This window comes from Anolis carolinensis, chromosome 5 (assembly GCF_035594765.1).
Source record: "Anolis carolinensis isolate JA03-04 chromosome 5, rAnoCar3.1.pri, whole genome shotgun sequence".
NCBI classification, from domain to species: Eukaryota; Metazoa; Chordata; class Lepidosauria; order Squamata; family Dactyloidae; genus Anolis; species Anolis carolinensis.
The window spans coordinates 109,783,335-109,801,485 of NC_085845.1; the positions used below are offsets into that span (position 1 = coordinate 109,783,335).

General features: G+C 39.0%; 1 protein-coding gene across 13 annotated transcripts in view; it reads right to left on the reverse strand.

The window, feature by feature from the left end:
* Positions 1-1,326: 1,326 nt before the first annotated feature.
* Positions 1,327-18,151, reverse strand: part of kcnip4 (potassium voltage-gated channel interacting protein 4) — a 497,181-nt gene continuing 480,356 nt past the window's right edge. For all 13 annotated transcript variants that reach the window (XM_062982162.1, XM_062982157.1, XM_062982151.1 and 10 more), the window contains 5 exons: positions 10,726-10,796; positions 5,284-5,391; positions 2,980-3,084; positions 2,466-2,528; positions 1,327-1,535 (listed from right to left, as the gene is read on the reverse strand). In XM_062982162.1, coding sequence (XP_062838232.1) covers positions 1,488-1,535; positions 2,466-2,528; positions 2,980-3,084; positions 5,284-5,391; positions 10,726-10,796 — 395 coding nt within the window. In that variant the 3' untranslated portion in view covers positions 1,327-1,487. The remainder of the gene's footprint in view (positions 1,536-2,465; positions 2,529-2,979; positions 3,085-5,283; positions 5,392-10,725; positions 10,797-18,151) is intronic.

Consider the following 18,151-nt stretch of genomic DNA (forward strand, 5'->3'; position numbering starts at 1 on the left):
AGTATGATGCTCTATACCTCTCTCTGATTCCTCCTTTGATATTTGAGCAGACTATATATACTGTATTATGATGACGTTAGCTGCATCTGCATGAACCCCATAAAAATGTGCTCCCTTAATTTTAATTCATCTTTTGTTTTGTCACTTTATATCTTTATAGTACCTCTCTGCCTTTTCTGCACAATGGCAATAGTTGTAACCATCATAACAAATAGGTGCATTGTCTCCTCCAAAATCTACCATTACAGTTTATCTTAAATAGCTGTTAAGTAGCATTTTATTCAACACTATTATGATTTTGTAAAAAAAAATTATATATTTTGGCATTGTTAATGGCAGGTAGTCTATGTTGGGCATGGCTGTTTTACATCTGTATATCCTGAGCAGTGAAATACTGGAAACATACATCCTTTTACTTCAATTATATTCGTATAAGTTTTTAAATTCACTCTGCCTTTTGCTTTGCTCAGATGAAGATACCAGTCATGATGAACTAATTTCCATCCTTAATGCGGGGACATAAATGTCTATGTAAATTTCTGTCTACAATTTGTAACTAAACTGGTAGTTTTGAGGACAGAAAATGTTTGCCACAGGCAACTATTAAATCATTTGAGTCATTTAAGCTTTTTACTATAAAAAGAACTTTTTCTATAAAAACAAATAGATCATGATTAAAAATAATTGTAAGCTACCACACTTCCGCCACAGAAGCACAAGAGTACAATGCATCCCTATAGGAGTAGGAACACTATAGGGCATAATGGGATCATGTGCCTCTCCCATAACACACACGTGCCTCCATAAGTCCATTTGATAATAATGTCTGTGTGATAGATTGTTAGAGCTTCTCCAATCCTTCTCTGCCCAACTGTCTCTTCAGTCAGGAACCAATAGCTCCAGAGGGCAACCTGGGTGCTTGCAGGTTTCCTTTTTCCACTATTCCAGTGATATGAATGAACAGGAATGGGGCAGATGGGAAATCATTCAACAATACTTCCGTGGTGATTTCATTCATAATGGGATGATTGTGCCCAACCTGTAAATAACCTTTAATTGATAACTGAATGAGTACAGTGTTAATACAAAGGGGAGCATGGAAGTAAATCAGTTTTATATTTTAGAAATTCGTTTAGTCAAACTGAGTAATCCCGCCTACCCGTTTCCATCTTTTCTGCACTTTTTCCATCATGGCTAGAATGGCAGTAATGCAGTTTTCATGGTGTTGTTTTCTTTGGATTGTTCTCTGAATTAAATGAGATTTTAAGAACTACAAGAGCATTGTTTAACAGGACTGTTTTACCTCAACTATTGAAAAATACAATCTCCGTTTAGGAAGGCTTTAATTAAAGCTAATTTGTGGTATACACATCTCAGTGTAAAGCTGAGCAATCCTGTTTCATGGTAAACGTGGCAACAAGCTTTATGGATTTGTTGCTGTAGAATTGTTCATATTGTCCATTAGTTGATGAGAGAATTGCAAGAGGTTAAATCACATTTTCAAAGAGCTGCATGGAACGCATTATGTTTTCATCCTGTGAGGAAAAATACATCATCTCATTACCCAAAAAAGACTTGACATCAGAAAGCGCAAAATTGTAATGAATGAATAAGGAAATGATTAGGCAGTAAGTAACTATCTAATACAGTCTCTTTCTTAGGCTGAGAACAACAGCCAGAATCATGTATGGGAGATATGTATGTATACGCAAAGTAGTTACGATACTACACAGTGACTTTTGGCCCAACTTCCCAAATTTTTGCTTAGCAGGAAACAGCCACTGCGATTGATGGGGGCCTGTTCCCTTGTCACTTGGGAAGCAACTGACTGATGTTTCCACCTTCTCCTGTGAGTGATTTCAGGTGCAGAAGGAAGGAGGAAGGTCCCAATCACAATTCCTCCTCCCACAAAGAGTGGGAATGTCAACCAGCTGCAATAACAGCAGTATTAGCAATCCAATTAAAGACATTATTTTGTAAAGCAGGGAGGCCATGTTCAGGCTGAGGCTATGAAGCATTATGCTGTAGCACTGCATTTCCCACATCTTGACTAAAATGGTCTATACTATCCGTCCGCCTCTATGGCTGGAATCCTGTTCAGGCACCATACTGGTTTAAAAATAAGAGTTGTACCTTCTCCGCCCCCTTCTACACTTCCATATAAATCCAGATTATCAGCTTTGAACTGGATTATATGGTAGTGTAGACTCATAATCCAGTTCAAAGCAGATAATGTGGATTAATCTGCTTTGATAATCTGAATTATATGACAGTGTAGAAGGGACCTCATTCCACAGAGACACAATGTATTGCGCTCTCACTTTGCCTTGAAGCAAGCTAAACAACAAAGTCTTGGTCAAACTATAGGATCTAGCTTTGTTAGGCTGGACCCTAGTTTATATTTTCTGAAGTACAAGGGAGACTAGGACCTATTTACTTTCATAGTGTCAATACTAGTTACTCACTTTTTGGCAGCTTTCAATGAATTCATCTATGGTAACGACTCCATCCTTATTTTTGTCCATTTTCTGCCAAATAAAAAATATTTGTTTCAGTAATGTTTACGCTTGTTGGTACGATTTTTGTCCATTAAAGTTTAAAACAAGTATCTTGTAGAAAATGTAACTTAATGTCAATTATAGAACTTTTATTTTTTCTTTCTTCCTTTATTACGGTTCATGACCAGCACAGAACTTGTAGACTATCTTTTGTATTAACTCAGTTCTAATCTTGCTGCATCTTATATTTCCATTGGCAAACCAGAGGCTTCTAGATCAAATCTACACATTCAGTTTCGAAGAGTAACCATAACATTTTATAACTATCATAGAATCATAGAGTTGAAAGAGACCTCATGGGCCATCTAGTCCAGCCCCCTGCCAAGAAGCAGGAGAATTGCATTCAAAATGATTTTGTGAAAACATCAAACTGATTTGCTAAGGGCATCATTTCCCCCACCCATTTGCTAGCCAAGTCTACCTGGAAAAATGTTTCCACATGTTGTCTTGGGGCATCTTCTTTAACAACAGGGTATGTGCATTTCCCCATCATATCATATATAGCTTTCATTATATCCAACATTTCCTATTGGGAGAAAGAGGAGTTAAAATGAGCAGAAACATCAGCAGAAAGCATGTACATGTTTAAAGATTTATTTTAGCAAGACAGATGTTCTACCAGCTTAGAGCTGAGCCCTTTCAGAATATATGGTGGAAAGTCTAATGGTCAAAAACAGTGGGAGTTATAGTGCAACATCTGGGATGCCATACATTCTTCATCACTGGTATATAAGTTTTAGTTAACTGCTGAGGTTTGATTGAGTCAGGGATGAGCAATTTGTATTGCTCCAAATATTGGAGTGTAGCTTCCAGTAACTTGTCAAATTATTTGTTCTGCCTAGGGCACCCAAAAGATCAAAAATTGCCCATCTCTGGATTAGCTACCAGTAAACATTCAGTGTGCTTTTGTAACCTATTTCTCTTGCTTTGGCTGGTTATGTTCATGAAAACAGGTTGCCTCGAAATGAGGCAAATATTTACAAATCTATGGAAGTACATCTGTCCTGTTAAGAACTACCTTTCTGAATGAACCAGAGGTGTGTTTTAAAATAACTTGAGAAATGACACGTGGGGAATTGCTTCTATTACCTGGGGGCTCAATAGATTATGTTTAAAGTTAGGAATACCAGATTTTATTCAAAACTGCTGAAATCAATTGTACCAAAGAAACAAGAGTGATCAACATTGTACTTATTGTATTATTTATGTTATGTTATAAGCTGCCCCTGGGAAGAGGGAACGGGATATAAATAAACATTATTATTTGAAACACAACAAGAAGAGTCCACAGCAGACACTCTGCTGGCTGTTGTATTGGATCACACGTCAGACACTTCCCAAGTGTCTAGGACTGTGTGATGTATCAGTGAATAATGCGTGCAGATCCCAGTAAGGTGGCCTTCTGCAGCTGGCAGATGGTAATTTTGTCAGCGCCAATTGTGTTTAAGTGCAGGCCAAGGTCTTTAGGCACTGCACCCAGTGTGCCGATCACCACTGGGACCACCTTGACTGATTTGGGCCAGAGTCTTTGTAATTCAATCTTTAAATCCTCATATTGTGCCAGCTTTTCCAGTTGTTTCTCCTCAGTCCTGCTGTCACCTGGGTTTGCTACATCAACAATCCATACTTTGTTTTTTAACACGATCGTGAGGTCAGGAATATTGTGCTCCAATGTCTATCTGAATTTGGAAGTCTCAGAGTAGCTTGACATGTTCATTCTCTGTAACCTTTTCAGGCTTGTGATCCCACCAGTTCTTTGTCGCAGGCAGATGGTATTTGTGGCACAAGTTTCAATGATTCATCTGAGCAACAGTGTTATGTCTCTGCTTGTCTGTCTGTGCGATCTTCTTGCAGCAGCTGAGGATGTGATCTATTGTTTCATTATTATTATTATTATTATTATTATTATTATTATTATTATTATTATTATTATTCAGCAATTAACATTTTATTTCGGCAAATGAAGCTTGCTGCCATGCTTTTTCCTCTAATCATTTTATATGTCTTCCTTCAACCCCTTTATTGACCCCATAGCCACTCAGAAGAGATTCTCCATAGCATTTTTAAAGTTTTACTTATGGGTTGGGAGGAGAGAGGAGGATATTCAGAAATGTGCCCCCTTGTACTCCCCCTAAAGCAGCCAGTGAAATATAATTAACTGCAACTATTATCAACTCTAACCAGATATGATTCCTATCTCTGTTACAAAAGCAAGGGCCTTTGGCACGAGTAAACATCCTGTGGAATCCAATCCCTTACCACCACCTGTGAGGCAGCTTCTTGGGTACCAAGGAATCTCTCATTAGCCCTTCAAGAAATGAAGCCTGCTGGTGACATTCATGGATGCAATGTGAAATCACATCTTTGTATAACCTTTTGTGGTTGTTGCAGATGAAAATATCCGGCACTAACCCCTGGCACATGCCACCTATTTCTCTGCTGCCTAGATCTTCCTTCCCCATGACCTTTTAGTGACTGGGAGGTTGGGTGGCCAGGCAGCACCCAACTATGCTTCTGTAACCAGGATGCCTGGGAGATTGTCAGCTTCATGTGCTCAGCTGCAAGAACACAGCTGGAGTCTTTTGGGCCACTCCACCCTCATCTGGTAGGCACCTGTGCAGTAGGGATGCAGGTGGCAGCCATGGGGAGAAGAAGACAACAAAGTGCAATAGATGGAGTACATTTATGCTCTGCTGTTGGAATCACAGTAAGTGACACTGCTTACCTCTTTAGTTACATAGCCATCCTTATTTATATCATACAAATTAAAAGCCCAGTTGAGTTTTTCCTGCACGGTCCCTCGGAGTAAAATTGAAAGGCCCATAACAAAATCCTGGAAAAAGAAGAACAAGGATATTGTGATTTTTTTAAAAATAAAAAAACTGCATGTTGTATGGTTAAGAGAGAATGACAGCTTTGCCTTTTACCCTTTCAAAAAATAACTGAAGTAGTTGCAGTGACAATATATTAGGCCCTTAAAGCTAAATGCACACTTAATTCTTTTTTTCTTTTTTTTTCTTTTTTTTTTGGAAATCGGTAGGGTTCAATGAGACCTGTTAAATAGCTACTTTTGTCTAAATTGGGTTTACTGAAATAAAAGGAACAATAAAGTGCCTAGCTTTGATTGGATCATGCTTTTTTTTTTTTTAGCATTTACACATATATAATTGATTTCGCAATGAGATTCTTTCAACATAAATGGCTCAAGGATTACAGCCATTGCAAGCAAAAAATAAAATGCCTAAGCACCTAAGTAGCTGCTGATTATTCATGTGTTACTATTTTTTTATTATAGAGTGCTGCTTAGGATGACATGTATAATTAGTACAAGTTGTTATGAACCACCGTGGGATTACTGCCATTGATGAGTGACCCAAAATAGAACAGATGACATATATGATTTTGTATGAGATGGTAATTTTTCTCCGCACATTTGTTTTAGCCTATGAATAATAAACTCAATTAATTTAGTAATATGGAAGTCTGGGCCCAAGAGGAATAAAAGTGATCAGACTGCTACGGGGAATTTACATCTCTTATCTTCCCACAGGCATAACTTAATTACATGGACCAATTAAAAGGATCAGCAACTTTTTGTGGAATTTAAATATGCAGACAGGTTTAGTTAGAAACCACCTTTTGCAATAATTTTGTCAGGAGTCTCTGGCCCAAGCATGTGTTTTACATACTATACCAAAGGATATAAGACCTTATGGAACAGATGATTTAGGTGCAAAGATCTACCCAAGTATGTACAATCAATAAAAAGAAGAAAAATTTAGAGCAGGGGCAAGCAAAACTCAACTTCTGTACTTTCCCATATAGCATTTCCAAACTACCTAGGGCAACAGCAGCAGCTCTTTTGTAGCACAAATGTCCAAACCATCAAGGTGTTCACTTACTTGAAAAAGGGTGAGGCCTTTGACACATTTTACTGTCTTTCTTTCTTGAGTATCTTTGAGCCTTTTTATTTTGAGGTGTATGTGAATTTTCTGCCAGCATAAATCCATGCCTAAGTCCTTCTATTAGCTTATGTCCCTAACAAGATGCCAGCCTGTATTACAAGTTTCTGAACTATGTAACCCACACAAGTCACAAATCTGTTTTAACACATAAAATATATTCCTTTTGTAGATAGTACATTTTATAGTTAAATACACACACACACACACACATATACGGTTCTGAGATAGTCTGCTTTCTCCCTGGCTTTGTTCAAAGGATTCATCTGATGAATTGAAAAGATTAGACAAAAATTGAGGTTGCAAGGGCTTATGATGCATTCGCCCATTGTATTATAGTACATTAATATCTAAAAAGCCTCCATGCAACATTTATTGGTCATTCCACTCCGTGTTGGTATACTAATAAGGCTGCACGTAGAATCATAGCATCATAGAGTTGGAAGAGACCTTGTGGGCCATCCAGTCCAACCCCATGCCAAGCAGCAGGAAAATTGCATTCAAAGCACCACCAACAGATGGCCATCCAGCTTAAAAGACTCCAAAGAAGGAGCCTCCACTGCCGAACAGCTCTCACAGGAAGTTCTTAATGTTCAGATGGAATTTATTGATTTATTGATTTACAGCATTTATATTCCGCCCTTCTCACCCCGAAGGGGACTCAGGGTGGATCACATTACACATATAGGCAAACATTCAATGTCTTTTTAACATAGAACAAAGACAAGACAAACATAGGCTCCGAGCGGGCCTCGAACTCATGACCTCCTGGTCAGAGTGATTATTGCAGCTGGTTGCAGCTGGCTTGCTTTCCCGCCTGCGCCACAGTAGTTTGAAGCTGTTGTTCCATGTCCTAGTCTCCAAGTTAGCAGAAAACAAGCTTTCTCTCTCCTCCCTATGACTTCCCCTCACATATCTATACATGGCCTTCATGTCTCCTCTCAGCCTTCTCTTCTGCAGGCTAAACAGAAGAGCCGCTCCTCATAGGGCTCATTTTTCAGACCCTTGATCATTTTAATGACCCTCCTCTGGACACATTCCAGCTTGTCAATATCTCCCTCCCTAGATCTAGGCACCGTACTCCTGTTTACACAGGCCAAAATCCCATTGGCTTTTTTGCGGCCCCATCACAGTGTTGGCTCATGTTTAACTTGTTTTCCACGAGGACTCCAATATCTTTTTCACACATACTGCTATTAAAAAGTGTGTTCCAGTTTGTTGTTGATAATGCATTAGCTCTCCTCTGGGAATTGGTCTTTGCAGATGCTCTCCTTTCTGAAATCGCTTCCTCTTCACATAATTTTTAAAATTAGCTGATTGAATTTACATCCTGCCTTTTCCCCAAAAAGGGGGGTGGGGGGGTCAAGATGAGCACGTAATAATCTTTCCCTCAATTTTTGCTCCAAACTGGTGCAGAAATTATTAAGAAGCTATGTTCTGAAGCTCTGTGACCTCCCTGTTTTCTTTCTCTTGGCTGGTTTTGCCACTCGGCAGCCAGAAAGCAAGAAATGCTCTCTCTGCAAGAGGTGCAAGGAACACCTTAACAAAGGAAAGTAGCAAGAAGGTCAAACACATCTCAGCTATATTATTCTCTACGCATCTAACACAATTGTGCTATCTAAGGGCAATAGGCAAGAATTGTGTATTCACCCCAACATCTCAACTAAGTTAGACATAATCCTCAGAAAAATACATTCAGTTCTGGAACAAGGCTTTACTGTAAGTAAGTGACCCCTGAATTACAAAGAGATTATCGCCACAATGACAGTAGAAGGTTTAGAATTCCAAACTCAATTATTACTCTGGGCAGAAATTATTCTTACCTCTTTCAAACACACTAACTTTCATGGCAAAGTCTACTGTTCACTAAAATCTTATCCCCTTATTCATTAACCCTCTATCAAAAATTAACAAAAGGAAAATTAATTGTGTTAATCTAGTCAAAGAAAAGAGCCCAGGGTCAAAGGTGTGCAAGAAAATACAGAACATTATTAACCAGGAGATCATTGGATGGCAAATAATATTATTCAGTAAATGAATACTGTTGCTGATAGCCATTTGGGGTTAACAGTAGCGTGTAAAGTCAAGTAAGCACACACAAACTATGGAGTCTCAGTGACACCATATTCCTAATATTTGTGTCTCCCGTGACTATTCCATACTTTAAAACAGTTTTTTCATTCCTGATAACATAGAGCAAACAGAATAAATCAAAACAAGTCAACCTGTTACCCAGCCTATTTTTTAAAGGTGATGGTGCTGTATAGTTTCCTACTTGACATGTAAATCTTCTCCATCGTCAACAACCAGATTAAAACAGACTTTCCACCTACTTTACCATAATTCAGAAGTGAAGGCACACAACTACAAAGAATTGGAAAAAAGCTTCTGAAATCTGAAAAGCTGAAGGCATAGCATAACTGAAAGAGTCAAGAAACTGACACCAAAGTTGTATTTATTTATTTATTTTTTTGCACAGGGCTTTTGAAAAGCATTTGATCCTATCCTGTCAACAGAGGGTTAAAATCAGCAGCAGCTGCTTCCTTGGGAACAATATGATGGAGTAAAGTTATTTGGGAGGTGGAGGAAAGTGAAACCGAGGAAGCGAGCCTAGTTAATTAAGAGACCCTCTCTTTCCCCTGTCCCCTAATTTAATATTTTTTTCTCATTATATTAAAGCTCTTTTTATTCTTTTTAGGATTTATTATAATCCATCTGGGAATGATGATTGTATGGTGTAATGAGAAGAGTAGAATTTAATACATTAGAATTTGTCAAAATAAAATAATTTTTGGCTTTTATTATAATATGTGAGCCAATGGGTCTTACTAATAATATTAATATATTAATAACGATACCTACTCTGGGACTCTAAGCTGAGTCTGGGGGAGGAGAGCCTCCCCATGATACCTGATCTGTGCCTGTGTGTGTGTGTGTGTGTGTGTGTGTGTGTGTGTGTGTGTGTATATATCTGTGCCCGGCCACGCGTTGCTGTGGCTAGGACTTTATTTTTCTTTTCTTTTTGTTGTATCAACCTAGAGGCGTGGATGATGGGTTGTGTTGTCAAATTTCGAGGTTGGGGGGCCTGTAGTTTTGTTGTTTTGTCGGTCGCTATGATGCCATCACTCATTTATATATATAGATATATATATAAAACAATAGCTACTCTGGGACTCTAAGCTGAATCTGGAGGAGGAGTGCCTCCCCATGACAGCTGGTGTGTGCCAATGGGTGTTAATAATAATAATAATAATAATAATAATAATAATAATAATAATAATAATATCAACAACAATAGTACTCTGGGGAAGACCCAAACAGTTTAAAAGTTAGTGGGCTAAAAGGGGTCAAAATGTCCTCCATGTGTAGTGATTTTCACCCCTCTAGCCTAAAAACCGAGGGGGGGGGGAATGAGCCTTGGAAGCCCTCCCATTGCTGCCAATGTCACGAAAATTTTCATGTTTTTCATTAACCAGACTAAAATTCGTGTCGTACAGGTGCCCCATTTTTGTCAGTGGGAGCCAAATACGAAAATAAGATGACACTGATGAAACTACACAAAACAAACAGCAATTACATAAAAAAGCACAACATTACCATCAACCTTTTTCTATATACAGAAAATGACTATACTGCCATCTGAGTCAACTCAATTTCCTGTTAATATTTTGCAAATGTGGGTCTAAATTCTGTTGTGAGTTCTAACTGGAGTAGGCCCAATCAGTGAAATTTGCCTACATCTTAACCTAATTGAATAGATCTATTATGGTTGGGAGTTACCAATAAGATGATTGTGATAGATTCATAGTATCATAACAACTCCAGTCAGCAGCTTTTGGAATATGATGGTCAGGCTGCTGTACCTTTTCTATGTTCTCACTTACCAGAATCAATCAATTCCTTCAATCAATCAAATACTCTTATCTTTCCCTCTAAAAACTGGAAAAAAAATCTAGCTAGATGTTAAGAGGAATGTATATTTCTAATCTTTAAAACATTTCCCTGCCACATAGTGGGATTTTCTCAGAGATACACGTCTCAGCAATTAGACTTTCACATTAAGCCTATGTATGCTTTCAATACCCAATCTCAAAACAAGCATACGAAATAAAAGATACAATAGATGTGCAAAATGACATCCTGATGACCGGAGTTTAGCCTCTGTAACACAGTCAATGAGATCAGAAATAAATACTTAGACTCACCTCAAAACTTACACATCCATTATGATCTGTGTCAAATGCGTTGAACAGAAAATGTGCATATGTTGTGGAATCTGCAATGAAAACATGTTTTTTTCTTTAATAACATTTTTAAAAATCTGTGTTACTGCAGATTATTTTTTATTCTATCAGCCCCAATTATTCCTTTATATTTTGAAGAAACATAATTAAAAATCAGCCCATGCCTAATTTCAGCTATTTTCATGTATGATCTAGATAGAATAGAAAATAATAAAACAAAATAAATGTATTGTCATTGTACATCGTACAACAAAATTAAATGCCATCCTCAATCACATTATATATGTATAATTAGAAAACAGAACATCTATCCTTCCACATTCTAATCACTATTGCACAACCCTTAATGCCACCTGAGTGTAAAACCATAGTGGAATTCGAAGAGGCACGAATGGAGGGAGAAAGGAAGAAACGTGTCAAGAGGAAGGTGCATCAAGTCAACCCTGAACAGGACAACCTCCCATCTGGAAATAGATGTCTTCACTATGAAAGAACATGCAGGTCAAGAATAGGTCTCTACAGTCACTTACAGACCCACCGCCAAGACCCTACACTTGGAAAGCAATCATACTCGGACACAAGGGATTGCCAATGATGATGAAAACCATAATGTTCAATGTAGTCACAGCTCTAGGATAAAAGCCATCTCTCAGCCTATTTGTCCTTGTTTTTATCATCTTACCTTCTGCCAGATGGTAACAATTAAAATTTCTTTAAGCAGTGGGAATTATAAAGAGTAGCATAATTTCCAGTAATAGCACTACCTAAATACCCTAAAGCAGTGATTCTCAACCTGGCGTCCCCAGATGTTTTTGGCCTACAACTCCCAGAAATCCCAGCCAGTTTAACAACTGGGGACCCCAGGTTGAGAACCACTGCTCTAAAGACACCAGATACTGTCTGATTTTGGAAGATAAGCACTGCAGGGTAGATCCTGGTGCTATGAGTTGTACATTAGAAACTAGCAAAAGTATTCCTTGCCTAAGAAAACTATAAAAAAATTCATGACATTGTCATAGGTCAGCAGATGACGTAAAAACACATACACGTCGCGCACACATCATGTGTGTTTCAGAATCTATTACTCTATTAATGAGTATGAAAGTTTTGTAATACTTCTCAGGAACTGTCAATGTACCTGGAAAATCCACAAATAAGATGAGCCCCCTCGGCTTTGGGAGGAGGAAAAAAAGTTCTTCCAATGCATCCCAATTAGGCTTGGTGCGAAATTCATTCCTACCATTTTTACCGTTTCTTCTGTGTCTTCCCTTTCTTCAGAAGCACAAAATGGGAAGCCCCCTCTCCCCACATGAAAACCTGCTTGACACAAAAGCCTACCTTCCTGTGCATCCGAACTTGCCTTCTTGCCTTGGAAAGAGAGTGTGTGTATAGTGGGGCTTTCAGGCACACACACATTCTCAGAGAGTGTGGTGGGGTTTGTGTGGTGGGGTGTGCAGGCAGGCAGACTCTGAGCTCGGCTGCAGGTGCTTCTGGGCCTGCCTGCATGCCCTGCCCCATACCCATTCTCAGAGAGTGTGGCAGGGCATGTGTGGCAGGGCATGCAGACAGGGAGGCTACCACACACGCACTCTCAGAGAGTGGTGGGATGTGTGTGGTGTGGTGTGCAGGCAGGCAGGTCCAGTAAGCATCTGCAACTGAGCACCTCTTACACTGGAGTAAGAGGCACTTGGCTGTAGGCACTGGCAGGCACACATGTCTTCCAGGACTGTCTGCATGCCCCGCCACACATGCACTGTCTTTCCAAGAAGAGTGTGCATGTGGTGGGACATGCAGGCAGGCCCGGAAAATGTGTGTGCCTGCCAGTGCCTGCAGCCAAGCACCTTTTACTCTAGAGCAAAAGCAGCACTTATCAGGTAAGAAGAACACATGCCAGGAAGGGGACACCCCCCCCCCCAAATAATGGTCTGATTTTTGGGCCCTGCAACAAAAGAACCAAACAACTTTCCCAATATCAGGAGGCTTACAAAAAAACAGATCGGGGGCCCCAACGAAAGCCGGGACACAAAATGGGACAAGGTTTCTCCTGAATGCACATCCCTAATCCCAACTGCATGTTCAACAGAACAAGTAAATCAGAATGATTTGACATCTATCACATAAAACCACTTGAATGGACAGATAAGACCACACCTCCCAAGAGAGCTATCTGTAAATGTAGCCAGCACTTGGCAATGTTAAAGATAAAACTGGAATCACGGGTAAGCAATGTCTTTTAAGAACATCTCTTGTAATTGTCTTTCTTGTTTATAATTCATCATAGCTATAGATAGTTCTATAGTCCTGGGTAGCATTATGTAGGCAGACCATGTGATTTCAGATATGGGCACATGTGTCTATGTGCCTTTGTTGCTCACCAACTTATTACGACCCAATGAATTCCATAAGGTAGATGGACAGAGTTCTAGGTCCAATATGAGGAATAATCTCATATACTGTATTTAAAATTTACATTCTAAATAAAGACAAGGAATGCCTTCTCTTTTTCATAGAATTAAATGCTTTCAACCTGCTTCTCTGCCATTCATTTGTTGTATCTGAGAGCCAGTGTAGAGTTAGAGTATTGGACTTGAACAACCCAAATGAGAAATGTGTTAACAGCTTCTGTTTCATGACAATATTACTCAGACTATTTCCATAGAAAAGAATCAAAAGTTTTAAACTATAGTATACAAAAATCAATAAAGGCAATTGCCAACTTTGCCTGAATTAACTTTTATAGTGACCTTCCATACTTTTCAGAAAATTTTGCCCGTTTCAGTTTGTATTCAGTAAAACATCCAAGACTGGGAAGACAAATGTGATTAAATCTAAGCTGAAGGATAAAGTCCTTAAGCTTTTAATTAGAACTACTTAATGTAATTTCTCTCACACTAAGTCTGGAATAGACATCAGTACAGAAAGGTTTGAAATATGACTTCTTTTTAGTGTCGTAATGACACATACAAGACATTAACATTTGGATGGGTGACATCAGGAACTGATAGAGACTACCAATATGTTTGATACTCGGACCACACAATGGAAGGAGTTTGATCATTCCATTCTCGCTCATTACATTAGGATATTCGCATTGGCCGCACATTCACAATCCACTTCAACATATAAAAGGCTCAGTCAGATGATGTTGGAAGAACAGACACAACTACATAGGTCAGTAATGATAATAATAATAATAACAACAACAACAACAACAACAACAACAACAATAATTTTCTTGCTTGAGGTGGGATACATGAGTCTATCACGAGTACCTTGTTTGAGGTTTTCCCCTTTTGTATATCATATTGTTCAGGTCCCCATCTAAAACAGACAATCCCCAAGTTACAAACATCCAAGTTACAAACTATTCATAGCTAAGAATGGGGGTGAGACAACAGGAAGTGAGAGAAATTGACCTCTCAAAAAGGAAATTTACTCTTGGAAGACTTATCATGGAGAAGAGGTGTCTCCACCGAAACTTTATCATCGATCCTTGTTTCCAAAACGAGCCAAATTTGTCAAACTCCAATCACCATAGCAACTGAAAGTGAGGTGAAACCTTCTGAACAGGGCACAGACAACAAAACAAACACCTTAGGGATGTTTACACTTCCCTATACTATCCAAAGGCTGTGTGTGTGTGTGTGTGTGTGTGTGTGGCTTGAGTTACACTTAAAAATGTACCTGTTCTGACAAACACATCCAACTTATGAACAAACCTACAGTGCCTATCTTGTTTGTAACTTGGGGACTGCCTGTACATATCATGTCACATCTTTTTATGTGTGTGTAAGATGCAGTGATAACTACTGGTCAAGTTCTGTTAATTGTTACTAACGGAAAGGTAAAATATTTAAAGGTAATGAAATAAATACAAATAAAGATATCTGCCAAGGTAAGTGTTCCCTATGTGAGTGGATGTGCTTTCTTGGTTACTGCAAGGATTGGTCCCTCGTCCAACTTACTGCAAAGCCTGAATGTGCTTCATATGGGCATCCATGCTTCAAGATGAGCAAGCAGGATTGAAGCAGAGTCTGGAAACCCACCCCTGACCAGAGGCAAAATGATCACAGGAGAACTGTGACTTTTACAGGACCACTGCAAATTTCAGTGTTAAAGTCTTCATAAGTCTCACTTGGTGTGGGGAGTGCCAGACCTTCTCTGATCATGCCGACTTGCTATGAAATACAGAACGGCCATGGAAAGAGGGCTTCAAGCTCTTACTGTACTTTGGCAGGTGAAGTGGTATATGGATCAGCATGATGATGATGATGATGATGATGATGATGATGATGATGATTTCCAGGTGTAGTATGCCCAGATATTTATAGGCTTCTGGATGGTGACACTTTATCACTTGGCCATGCCCTCACTTTCAATGAATTTTCCTTTTTTCAGTGCCACTGTCAAACATTTGTTCAAACCAAACTCCATGCTGATACCAGCACGAAAAATTCAAACAGTGTTACTCAGAGACTGGATTTCAGTTTCAGTTTTCCCATCCAGCTTCAGGTCATACATGTACATCAGATGTGAAATTTTGTGAGATTTCTTAGACGTTTGAACATGTAAAAACTATGGTAAGCAAATAATACACTCAAAGAGTCAGAAAAATTCTCAAAAGCAAGCTCAATGGAGGCAATAACATCAAAGCCATAAACACCTGGGCCATACCTGTCATAAGATATACTGCTGGCATCATAAACTGGATGCAGGCGGAACTAGACAATTTGGATAGAAAAACAAGAAAATGCATGACCATTCATTATTCACTGCATCCTCGCAGTGATGTTGACCAGCTATGTCTGCCTAGAAGGTCTGGTGGCAGTGGAATTTTACCAGTAAAACAAGCAGTCGAAGAAGAAAAAAACATGCCCTGGTAGAATATGTAAAGGGAAGTGAAGAACCTGCTTTGATTGAAGTCAATAATCTGAAACTTCTCAAAGCACAGCAGACAAAGAATCAGTACAAGAAAACTGCACTACAAACCAGAGCTGACAGATAGCATAACAAAGCATTGCATGGGCAGATCCTTGACAAAATTGAAGGAAAAGTTGATAAGGAGAAGACCTGGCTATGGCTCACTAATGGAACACTGAAGAAGGAGACAGAAGGCCTGATTCTTGCAGCCCAGGAGCGAGCCATCAGAACAAATGCAATTAAGGCCAAGATCGAAAAATCAGCCAATGACCCAAAATGCAGACTGTGCTAGAAAGCTGACGAAACTATTGATCATATCCTCAGCTGCTGTAAGAAAATAACACAGACACACTACAAACAGAGGCACAACTATGTGGCCCAAATGATTGATTGGAATTTATGTCACAAGTACCACCTCCCAGCAGTAAAAAACTGGTATGATCACAAACCTTCAAAGGTAGTGGAAAATAAACACGCAAAAATACTGTGGGACTTTCGAGTCCAGCCTGACAAAGTTTTGAAACACAATACACCAGACCTCACAGTTGTGGAAAAGAAAAAAGTTTGGATTATTGATGTCGCCATACCAGGTGACAGTTGAATTGACAAAAAACAAGAAAAAATCAACCATTATCAGGACCTCAAAATCGAACTGCAAAGGCTCTGTCATAAACCAGTACAGGTGGTCCCAGTGGTAACTGGTGCACTGGGTACCATGCCAAAAGATCTCAGTTGGCATTTGAAAACAATAAACATTGACAAAATTACAATTTGTCAACAGCAAAAGGCCACCTTACTGGGATCTGCGTGCATCATCGAAAAATACTTCACAAAGTCCTAAATGCTTGGGAAGTGTTCAACTTGTGATTCTGTGATATGAAATCCAGCATATCTCTCTCATTTGCTGTGTCATACTATTGTCTTTGTGTCAATAATAATAATAATAATAATAATAATAATAATAATAATAATAATAATAATAATAATAATAATACAATAACAAGAACTTTATTCTTATATCTCTCCCCATCTCCCCAAAGGGTTTCAGGGTAGCTTACATGGGAACCAAGCCAAGTAAAATGAAATTAAAATATAACACCATAAAAAACTTTGCATTACAATAATTAATTTTTTTTATAAAACATCATAAAAACATAAACCAACAACAACCAGTAGCCAAGCACAGTGGGCATAGCCCCACACACAGATAATTTATGCTTCACAGAGTAATGTTGAATTGAACCTAGTATATTTGTGTGTTCAAACTCTATGATGGAAAATGGGTGATGTCTGCCAACAATGAGGGTTCAGGGCTTCAAGCATTTCTTTTGAACCTCCTTCTAGTTCCTGGCTCACCACTGTAGGAAACATAATGCTGGCCTAAATAGACTTTTAACCTGATTCTGCATAACCTAAGGTATGACCTTATAATAGAGGATGGAAAAATGCGTAATGAGATGCAATCGGGATTTGTGTAAGCATTTTTTCATATTATGAAAGGAGATATTGAACATGGGGGGTATGTTTCTTTTTTGGTGACAGAACCAAATTTGTCATAAAAGGTAGTTTTAGACACGTCAGGGAAGTGGGCTGGATGGCCCTTGTGGTCTCTTCCATTTTTATGATTTTATGAGATCAGTGTGGTAACAACAGGAGGTTATCTCATGAGCAAGCCACTCTTGACCAGCCTTCTGCTCACAGCACAGTCAATTGGATTCCTACATGAAATGGACAGTCAGATAAATTACTTTCTGACTAAGGACCTTATCACATTAAGATCAGGATTCACCACACATTGTGGCCAATCCTTGGGGTCCTGGTGATGTACGTGATGAACCTGTCTCCCCATGCCCTGCATCGCCCAACTTATTGCTTGCCCCATGAGGGAAGCATCTGTCACGGGGATTGCTCCTATTGTTGAAAAAACAACACGGGAAGCCTCCCGTGTTGTCACCGCAGTGGTGTACACCACTTGCTCTACCCTTTTGCAACAGAGCTGCTCCTGAAGTAGCTGTACATTGTGTAATGGGCTCTGTGGCAAAAGGAGAGCGCAAGCAGCATACAATGGACAAATTAACTTATATGATGAGGTCGTAAGATTCTGCAGCAATTTTCAGCACATAATCTCTGACACTGGGTATAAGCCCCAACCCTTTTGAGTTTTAGAAAAACCTTAAAAACATGGCTATGTGCTCAGGCTTTTAACGAATAAACGACAAAGACGACCCAGACTGATGTATGGATAAAGCACGAGGATATTGGATGAACGGATTTTAACCATATGTTTTATATTTTATACTGTAATTATTTGTAATAGATTTTATATGTTGTTTGTTTTAATGATGTGTCGGCATTGAATTGTTGCCAATTGTACGCCGCCCTGAGTCCTTTCGGGTGAGAAGGGCGGGATAGAAATATTGGAAATAAATAAATAAGTAAATACACAGTTATTGGGTCTAGTAGTCAT